This window comes from Carcharhinus amblyrhynchos, unplaced genomic scaffold (assembly GCF_965287045.1).
Source record: "Carcharhinus amblyrhynchos unplaced genomic scaffold, sCarAmb.v2.hapA scaffold_46, whole genome shotgun sequence".
NCBI lineage: Eukaryota > Metazoa > Chordata > Chondrichthyes > Carcharhiniformes > Carcharhinidae > Carcharhinus > Carcharhinus amblyrhynchos.
This window is the reverse complement of record NW_027649787.1, coordinates 1,150,805-1,161,694: the sequence shown is the minus strand read 5'-3', so window position 1 is coordinate 1,161,694 and position 10,890 is coordinate 1,150,805. Positions and strand designations below refer to the sequence as shown.

The 10,890-nt window shown below is 44.3% G+C and overlaps 1 protein-coding gene across 1 annotated transcript; it reads right to left on the bottom strand.

The window, feature by feature from the left end:
- Positions 1 to 1,693: 1,693 nt before the first annotated feature.
- On the bottom strand, positions 1,694 to 9,989 carry LOC145337319 (putative G-protein coupled receptor 139). The gene is made up of 2 exons (XM_080182119.1): positions 9,923 to 9,989; positions 1,694 to 2,604 (listed from the first exon to the last, which is right to left on the bottom strand). Exons 1-2 carry the CDS (start codon positions 9,987 to 9,989, stop codon positions 1,694 to 1,696), a joined length of 978 nt encoding a protein of 325 aa, XP_080038245.1.
- Between the last annotated feature and the right edge of the window lie 901 nt (positions 9,990 to 10,890).

Genomic DNA, 10,890 nt, shown 5'->3' with positions numbered 1-10,890 from the left:
ATGGCCATAAAAACAATAGATAAGGGACATGGGTGGAGGGGGGTCACTGATAATGTTAAAATGGCCTGTTTCTCCGGGCTGTGTTGTTCTTTGTTTGGCTGTACACCAATATGAAAGTACGGCTTGGTGCTCAGAGGAAACAGGGCATTTCACTTCCCATTTGTCAAAGGCCGCAGATTTCGGACAATTCACAAAAGAATCACACTTGATGCAACAGGTGGCCTTTTATTTCACCGCGTGTTTGGGACCAGAGATGAAGAATGATCTAAAGGGAGATTCAATTTATGCATCTACATCTTTCACCTGCAAAGAGAGGAATGATCATTGTTCCCGGATGGAGACAGGGAAAACACAACATTTGGAATAGCTGCTGCAGAAAGAACGGGCCGAATGGCCTTTCCTCCCTTCCAAATCTCTGCGTCAGAGACTTTTCACTTGATTTCCTTCTCTGGCGCTCTGTATTTCTGTTGCTTGCTGCCACTTGAATTCATATCAGAAAGTGACCATTGCACTGCATTGATTTTTATTTTGCCTCTGTATTCCCATTTAGTTCTAGCATTACTGTGCAGTCTCAGTATCAGTAAGTTATTAGTATCAAAGCTGCCACAGTCAAACAGAAAGGCCACATTAACATTATTGAATGTGTTGTAAAAACGTTGATCTGTTCCTGTTCGGATGTCCATCACCAGGACACAAGGATTTGCCTTTCGATTGGAATTTGGAGTCTCTTCTCATTTTGCCAGGACTTCTCATAGAGATCAAAGCTTCCTAGTTGGGTAACACATTTACCATCCAGGTACAGAAACACTCACATTGGACAGACAAGATGACAGGCAGACTTCAGACAGTTTTCCTTTTCTGATACATTGTGATTCGCCAAGAGGCAGGGCTAAATAGCGAATGGGATGCTGGCCTTTATAGCGATGGGGATTGAATATAAAAGTAGGGAGGTCTTGCTGCAACTGTACAGGGCACTGGTGAGGCCGCAGCTGGAGTAGTGTGTGCAGTTTTGTTCGCCACACTTGCACAAGGATATATTGGCCTTGGAGGGAGTGCAGAGGAGGTTTACTAGGCTGATACCGGAGATGAGGGGGTTGAGCTATGAAGAGAGACTAAAGAGACCGGGTCTGTACTCGTCGGAGTTTAGAAGGATAAGACACAGGTAGATAGGTTTCTGATAGACAGGAGAATTAAGGGGAGAAAGTGGGAAAGTGGAACAGATCCACTTCAGATCAGCCATGATCTTATTGAAAGGCGGGGCAGGCATGAAGGGCTAAATGGCCTACTTCCGCTCCTATTTCTTATGTTCTTAATTGCTGGCAGCTCACCGATCACCCCGAGGCAGCTCACTGATTGTTGGATGTCATTCAGAGGGACGTACTGCTTAACTGTCTGAAGAATCTTTACATGAGTGGACAAATGAGTATGATTGTCTGAGGATTCTGTTTGTTCCCATATCGAGTCCTGGCGATTATGACGGGTGGACAACACTCAATTCTGCAGCACCCTGTTTGACTTTCGTGGCCATTAGAATGTATTTTTCTCCCCTGTCTAATAAGCAGCGATCTCACATCATCTCTTGTCCAATTTACATTCTGCAGCAGTCATATGCTACTTGTGAGTCTCTTGGGGGTCTGGGGACAACAGTACTATTTTACCGCTCCAAAATTGCAAACAGGCATTTGGCCCGCTGTCAGATGTTCTGTTTCGTAATTCGTTGAATAATTGATGCAAACGGATATTTCAGTATGTTCTTGACCTGCTCTCTGAATTTGGACTGAACCACTGCATAAATAAATGTGTTTGTGCAACAATTCAAATTCCGAAGCATATATCCAAATTGTTGAAATGTGTACTCAGATATAGAATAATAATTGATATCTTTCCCGGTTATGGTATAATACATGAAATCTAAAACAAACAACAACCACAGAAATATGAAGCTTCCGGATATGCTGAAGAGTAAGATCATTGATTTCTTCCTGCTCTCCATCTCTCGGTCACTGTGATTCTCTCCTTTGTTCTGATTTTTCAGTCCCTGACGCACTCTACTGGCCACTATAACGTGCCTGATGGTCAGAGTGTTGAGCAGCAGAATTAAAGCGAATGGGAGCAATGGAGTTAATATCGTGTCAAACCAGTCAAATGCAATCCACCCAGAATCGGTATAATAGCTTGGATTATCATAACAGAACCACGGTACATTGTCTATTATTGCACCAGGTTCAAAAGTAAAGTAGAACGGGATGTTTTTTAAACACAGCAGAGTGCAGGTCACTGCAACAACCAGAGCTGCAGTTTTCAAGGTGCAGTATTTCGTTCTCACTTGCTGACAGCAAATGGCCACAAATCGATCGAAAGAAAATGTGATGGTGCACCAGACAGAACAGTCTACGGCTGCACGCCGCAGGACATAGGTGACGGTGCACACAGGGGTGATGTCCAGGAAACACTGTGGGAAATAATAGAAATTCACCTGAAATAGTATGACCTCTGTGAAAATGACCAATAGATCCGCGAATGCCATGGCCACCAGATAGCAAGTGGTGCAGTTAGAGAGGCCACATTTTCCTCGGGACAAGACCACAATTCCCAGTAAATTGACTGTCAGAGAAAAAGAGAAAAGAATGATAATTACTACGCAAACAAACCCTGGTCCTGACCTCCAACAGGTCAAGATGGAATTTAAGATCAACCGTGTGTTATTTGTTTTTCATCTTCAAACTGGCATCAATGTAATCTCCTAGCTGACCTATCCCGCTTTTATCACTATCAGAACAACGATACGGCAGGCAATGAGGGGAGATCTCACTGAGACATATAAGATGACGAATGGGATGGATAGGATAGAGGTGGAGAGACTCTTCCCGCTCAGAAAGGACAGTAGCACTAGAGGGCACAGCCTCAAGATAAAGGGGGGGGGATGTGGTTTAGAACGGAGTTGAGGAGGAACTTCTTCACTCAAAGGGTGGTGAATCTCTGGAATTCTCTGCCCGTTGAAGTGGTGGAGGCTGCCTCGCTAAGTATTTTTAAGACGCGGGTTAATAGGTTTTTGATAAGCGAGGGGATTAAGGGTCATGGGGAGAGGGCGGGAATGTGGAACTGAGACACGACAGATCAGCCATGATCTTATTGAATGGCGGGGCAGGCTCGAAGGGCTAGATGGCCTACTCCTGCTCCTATTTCTTATGTTCTTATGTTCTTATGTCCTGCCTCCAGGGCGTTGGTGCTCACTCCCCTGTTCCCCCCAGGATTCTCCTACTCAATCTGTGATGTAGATTTCAGTTTGAAGAGTGGATTTCCCCATCATTAAAAAAAAACACCTGGGATGAGCTACGGGAATTGCCGTGATGCCCAGAGCCAGCCCCAACAGAAAAGGACAGTCCAGGAGACCGGCCCCCATCCAGAATGGAATGCTGCTTGGGAACACTGGCTGAAATTTTCAGGATCTGATGTATCCCATGGCCATTGCTCCCAGAATCAGACGCTTTCCTGTTTTGTACATGCTGAATTTCACAACACCTAGCAAAAAAACCCAAGTCTAGTTATAAACACCGTAGCCCTCAGATGAGGCGATCTCACCAAACCAGATCTCCACTGAATTAAATGGCTACACAGAACAAACTTATTCACATGTCAGGTTCTACCATCGAACACGCAATATCCTGACCTTTCCCTCCAAAGAATCGCAAGAACATTTCACTGAGCATTCCACTGCTGTTGATCCCCACTTCTGTTATAAAGACTGCAGGAACGGGAAACTTTATCCCTGACTGGAAGAAAACTTGTCACCCCTTAGATCAGGACACATCGTAAGTTTCCCGATCGTATCTAAGATCAGGCATGCCATAGCCATGCTGCCCTGAGACACACATTAGGATAGAAGAGCAGAACCGCGGTGACTGAACTAAACATTCCTCCCCCTCATTTCTCCTGCCTGGAAAGGGTGAAATACCCTCTCCCTCATCCTTGCTCAATGATTCAGGCAACCATTCCACGTTTATAAGACCCTTGTCAGGCCTCATTTGGAGTACTGTGCGCAGTTCTGGTTGCCCCACTATAGGAAGGACGTAGAAGCTATTGAAAGGGTACAGAGGAGATTTACAAGGATGTTGCCTGGATTGGGAGGCATGCCTTATGAAGTTAGGTTGAGGGAGCTGGGTCTCTTTTCCCTGGAGAGACGAAGGTTGAGAGGCGACCTGATAGAGGTTTATAAAATGTTGAGAGGAATAGATAGGGTGGATTCTCAGAGGCTATTTCCCCGGGTTGAAATGGTCGCTACGAGAGGACACAGGTTTAAGGTGCGGGGAGGAAGGTACAGAAGTGATGTTAGGGGTAAGTTTTTCACTCAGAGGGTGGTGAGTGAATGGAATCGGCTGCCGTCAGTGGTGGTGGAGGCGAACTCGCTGGGGTCTTTTAAAAGACTTCTGGATGAGTATATGGGGTTTTATGGGATTGGGGGTCATAGATAGGTCTATAGATTGGTAGGTGTTGATGTGATCGGCGCAACTCGTGGGCCGAAGGGCCTGTTTGTGCTGTAGTGTTCGATGTTCTATGTTCTATGTCTCCTCCTCTCCCAGATAAGCCATTCGGTATTAGTCAGGTATAATTGATCACAGAATTGCATGAATTGAACAACAAAAGGCGAGCAAATGATTCAATAAGTGATGTGCATCAATTTTATTCCAACTAAATATTTGAAAATGTAACAGAAATTACTTGGAAAAAGAATGCATTTTTTTTTAATCTTGGTGAATGGCGTTCCTGAACATATTCGATTCAGCCATCTCATTCTTTTTGACAGAAATGCTTTTCCAACATTGAATAAGACAGCATTCTCATACAAAATAGAGATTAGCAATGCAAGGGCATTTTTCAGAATGCAAATTTGTCGCGAGTGATGTTCTAAAAGGATCAAAGCTGAGACCTCTGTTGTTTTTTAGTATATATAAATGATCTGGAGGAAAGTGTGAGTGATCTGATTGGTAAGTTTGCCGATGACATGAAGTTTGGTGGAGTTGCTGATAGTTCCGGGGATTCTCAGAGGATAGAACAAGATATGGATTGATTTGGGACTTGGCACCAGAATGGCAGATGGAGATTAAACCGGTCAAAGGTGAGGTGATGCATTTTGGAGAATCAAATAGAAGTCAAATATGCTGTCAATGGCAGAACCATTAGGAACTCTAACATGCAGAGGGATCTGGGTGTGCAGAAACCTGCCAGAGTCAGTATTAGAGGCGGGTTGTCTTGGAAACAGCATTTGGAAAGTTACATGGTAAAGAGGCATACGGACTGAATGCGGCAAGTTGGAGTAGCATAGTGGTTAATAAAGGACAGGATGGACAAGTTGGGCGGAAGGACCTGGAAGCCTCTCTAACTCTGTGACATAACAATATGTCTAAAGCAGAGAATGAATGTTCCTAAACATTCCCAAACTCACATTAATGTACGATGCAACTTCTTAGCAATCTGGTGATAGGGGGAATAAGGCTGTTTTGTGTGTCGAACCCTTCAATCAAGCAAAGAACATCAACTAATCTAAATAATTAGAGGCATGCCACGAAATGGACAAATTATCACAAATTGATATTCCAATGGCAATGCTTTTCACCTCTGGTACTTGTGCACTCTCTATGTGAGTCGAATGAACGAGACATCGCGTTTTCAAACTACCAGAGAAAGTGTGTGCGAACAAATAGCACTCTGAACCATAGAACCCTACAATGGGGGTACCATAAGCGTAGACATGGGTCAAGGGTGGAGGAGGGAAAACACATTGTTAAGATGGCAGCGCGGGCTCGTTGGGCCGAATGGCCTGTTTCCCGTGCTGTGTTGTTCTTTAGTGCAGAAACAGGCCCCTCGAGTCTGCACCAACCCCAATCCCACCCAGGCCCTACCCCCAAATCCCTACATGTTGTACCCACTCATCCCTCTAACCTAGACATCCGAGTACACTAGGGGGCAATTTTTAACATGACCAATCAACCTGACCCACACACCTTTGGACTGGGGGAGGAAACCCACACAGACACGAGGAGAATGTGCAAACTCCACACAGACAGTGACCCGAGCACGGGGATCGAATCCAGGACCCTGGAGCTGTGAAATAGCAGTGCTAACCCAATGTGCTACCGTGCCGCCCCAGGTAGCACAGCAGCTCTGCTTTTGTTTCATTCACAAAACTAAGCCTTGGCTCGGAATTTGTTTAAATGTGGAGAACCATTGTGTTGGAACAAAGCGAGCTTGAAATAAGAGCGAGAGAGAGAGATACTCCTCCGAAAGGCAGTGATTGAAACGGGTCAGTGAGATTATTAGTTCAGGGGAACAAGTAAACAGAGGCAGCAAATCAGCTGACCAAGGGCACACCCATTCAAACAAATCATTTGTGTTTCATCAAAATAATTGCAGAAGTAACGGGACGAGATTTAACCATTATAGAATGTTGAGTGTACTGTGCACAGCTTTACTCTCCAAATTTACAAATTCACACAGTTTACATATGGAAGAACTTAACATAGAAAATAGAACCCTACAGTGCAGAAACAGGCCCTCTGGCCCATTGCGTCTTCACCGATCGCAATCCCACCCAGGCCCTACCCACCCCTCCCCCCAGCCCCCTTCCCCCACCCCCCACCCACCCAGCCCCCTCCCCCTCCCCCAATATCCCTACACATTTTACCCGCTAATCCCTCTAACCTACACATCCCTGGACACTAAGGGGCAATTTCTTAACATGGCCAATCAACCTAACCTGCACATCTTTGGACTGTGGGAGGAAACCGGAGCACCCGGAGGAAACCCACGCAGACACGAGGAGAATGTGCAAACTCCGCACAGGCAGTGATCCGAGCCGGGAATCGAGCCCAGGTCCCTGGAGCTCTGAAGCAGCACTGCTAACCCACGGTGCTACCGTGCCACCAAAGACAGGTCTTTTACGACTATAATGTAAACCAATTGCCCCATGGTGTCAGTACCACCTCATATTATGTTTTAATCTCGTTCCCTGGAATTTGTCCCATTCGCTTGCAGTTTGTTTAAATTTATGTAATCATGTGATCTCCTCTAGAATGTGTCGATTGAATCTGCCTCTCCCTCAATTCCAGGGTGTGCAATCCAGACCGGAATAACTCATTGCATGCAAACTAATTCCTTTACTGGAGAAGGTGGAATTATAGTCACCAAAATAATAACAGTGAGTGTACAATTATTTCACCATTAATAGATTTATTTTGTGCTATCAGCCTGACCTCAATATTATGAACTCTCAATGTTTCTGTTCCTCAGTTATTGGTGACTCTTCACAAAGTGGAACACTCCGGTGAGCGAAGGACAGAGCTCCTGTTCACATGTTAAATAGACTGTGAATCGCAGATCAAAGCTAATCCGTTAAAATACAAATCAGTAACTGAAGTTAGCTAACTGAAGTAAGTCCAACAATAACCCGGGAGGAGAAAAGACATAATTAAATTCAACACTCATGGCTCATTCAGAACTGAGTTGGGGAAGGCAATTAATTAACATTAAACCAAATAAGAACATAAGGAATAGGAGCAGGAGTAGGCCATCTAGCCCCTCGAGCCTGCCCCGCCATTCAGTAAGATCATGGCTGATCTGTCGTGTCTCAGTTCCACATTCCCGCCCCCTCCCCATAACCCTTAATCCCCTTGCCTATCAAAAACCTATCAAGCCGCGTCTTAAATATATTGAGCGAGACAGCCTCCACCACTTCAACGGGCAGAGAATTCCAGAGATTCGCCACCCTTTGAGTGAAGAAGTTCCTCCTCAACTCCGTTCTAAACCGCCCCCCCCCCCTTTATCTTGAGGCTGTGCCCTCCAGTCCTACTGTCCTTTCTGAGCGGGAAGAGTCTCTCCACCTCTATCCTGTCCATCCCATTCATCATCTTATACGTCTCAGTGTGATCTCCCCTCATTCTTCTAAACTCTAACGAGTACAAGCCTAGTTTATTCAGCCTCTCCTCATAGTTCAACCCCCTCAACTCCGTTCCCCGAGTAAATAAACTCGAAGTAAAATCGCCCGTTACACAAAGAATAAGTGTAAAAATGATGTTCTGCTTGTGAGAAGTCAGTATCAGTGTCTGTCTGTGTAGTTTAATAGGAAAATTAACAATGTGTCTCACGTTTGTTGCTGATTGTAAACAAGATGCAGTTCAAAGGAACCAGGAGATCAATCATTTAACACAAAACATAGGTGTCCAGATCACCAGTAACCTGTCCTGGTTTCCTCGTGCTGACACTATAGGTCAGAAAACCCACCAATAGCTCCACTTTAGCTAGGGCTGGGGATTAGGTGCAGAGGAGATGTCGGGGGTAAGGTTTTTTACTCAGAGGGCGTTGAGTGAGTGGAACTGGCTGCCAGCAGTGGTGGTGGAAGCGGATTCGATAGGGTCTTTTAAGAGACTTTTGGATAAGTAGATGGAACTTAGTAAGATAGCGGGTTATAGGTAAGCCTGCTAGGTAGGGACATGTTCGGCGCAGTTTGTTTGTGTTGTAGTTTTTCTCCGTTTCTATGTTTACTAAAAGACAAAGGTAATTTGGCATGTCAGCGAAAACTCTCACCAACTTTCACAGATGCACTGTAGAAAGAATTATTTCTGCTTATATCAAAGCCTGATGTGGCTCCTGTTCTCATCAAACCGCAAAAAAACTACAAAAATGGTCGTGAATGTATCCCAACCCATCACGCAAACCAGCCTCCCATCCATTTACTCTGTCTAAACTTCCTACAGCCTCAGAAAAGCAGCTATTAAGGGTGGCACGCAGCAGGAATTATTCTTTTCCACCTGCTTCCAGTGGGAAAAACATATAAAAAGTCTGAGGTCATACAACAGCCAACTCAAGAATAGTTACTTCCATGCTCTCATCAGAATTTTGAATGGACCTACCTCACATTCAGTCCATCTCTCTCTCTGCCTTAACTGTGACTGTAACACTACAATTCTGCACACTTCAGCTACCCCCTAGCTATAACGTCAACACTACATTTTGCACTCTGTCGTTTCCTTTTCTAGAAACGGAATGCATTGACTGAACAACATGCAAAGAAAATACCTTTCACTCCATACCAATGAATGTGACAATAATACATCGAATCATATCATTTAAAGCTGTTAGCAGTTTTTTTATTCAAGTAGCGATTAACGCGAGGTAAAATGCTGCACTGACAGAAATTTTTAATAATTCCTCACCACTAAGGTCCAAATTTCCACACTGACTAATGTCCCCCGCATAGCAAAATTCTAGACTGGCATATGCTCCTAGTATCCGAAGGTCATTGGGAAAGAGCATAACGGTCTAGATGGGATCCACAGATGTACAGTATTATAATATAGTGAATGTCTTATTTCATTATCCCAGCTATACTGGTAAAAGCGGAAAATTTGGCAATGGTACCATCACCCTTGCATTGGAGTGATCAACACAGTTCTCTCCACTTGTCTGAAACATTTCAGCTCACGCTATATTCAAGGTGTTCGAAGTCATTCAGAAATAAAAACGACCTCCTTTTTGTCACACCCTAACCATCACATCCGAAATTAAACACCCCACAACTGATGCAAAGGGCCAGCAATGCAAAGATTGCATGATGAACCTCAGAAATTTCACAAGTGTCGTTCCATTCCTGCAGTGTCCCCTTCTCATATCCAAAACAGATCCTGTCCCTGACTGTACTGGTGAGATTCTGTGGTGTTGCAATACATATGTTGAATTATATTGACTAAGTGGCTGAAACAGATATATTTGCAGCAACATGAATTTTTCAACCTCTCAATTACACTAAATAAATTCACAGACCGGGTGCCTCTATAACGCATTAGAATTTAACACTAGCAGTCAGAGAATAAAAGCAGAGGGTACGCGCATTCATGGTTACAAAACTCCAGAAATTGTAGTCGCTTACCAGGAACACCAATAATAGCAAGGATCATGTAATAAATTTTCTGAACCACTTGAATTGGGAGAAGCATGCTCTGTGTGAAATAACCTGCACAATCGTACTTCAGGAACTCTGTCTGTCTTGAAAACTGAGCTGATGTATTTCGAGCGCCATCAATTTGTACTCTGTGGAATCACCTCAGGGATGTTCCCGTTGTGACACTTTTTTTAATGAACAAAGGCAGCTAAGTCCCTGAAGTAATGACTATATTTAGCCTTGAAGCTGAATGCAAAGGTTGGACAATTCTGATTACACAACGCATTTGCAAACCTAAAATCAAGTTCGGATAACTTTCCACTGATGTTTTCCAATGGGCTGTGAGCATTCTGTCACTGAGGTCGCAATGAATCTCTCTCCCAGTACATCTCGATTGCACCCTGTGGTCCAGCTCTCGCCTTGAACTTAGGATTTTAGCTCATGTGAGTCAAGTGCGTTTTTGGTATCCATGAAATGCAGTTACATATCTGAAAATATCAACTTTAAAAACTGATTTCACGCACAACGAGGAGAGCAACTCAACACTAGCATTCATACACCACTGTAGATCAAGCTCACGTAATACAAATATTCCAATGCAATGTCTTAAAGGGATTCAAACCACCAAATTTTCCCATCCATCCATGCGATATAGGCTAGATTAGACGGCTCAGCATTCAGGCCCATCCAAATAATCATTTCAATAGCTGCGTGGTGACCAGCCACTGTCTTGGTCTGCTTCAGCCCAAGGTGATGCAAGTCCCATGTCAACACACTGAATAAAGAAAATTACAGCACAGTAACAGGCCCTCCAAGTCTGCACTGACCATGCGTCCCACCTTAACTAAAACCTCCTACCCTACCGGGGACCATATCCCTCTATACCCATTGTACCCGTGTATTTCTATTTGATGGAAGGACTTCAATGATTTTGACGCGAGGTTGGCGAATGAACG

What these genes read in the sequence shown, in the direction of transcription:
- LOC145337319 (XM_080182119.1), bottom strand. Translation starts at nt 9,989, where the DNA reads ATGCTTCTCCCAATTCAAGTGGTTCAGAAAATTTATTACATGATCCTT. An exon ending in TGCTATTATTGGTGTTCCTG is followed by an intron (nt 2,605 to 9,922) that starts GTAAGCGACTAC and finishes TTTCTCTGACAG; the next exon opens with TCAATTTACTGGGAATTGTG.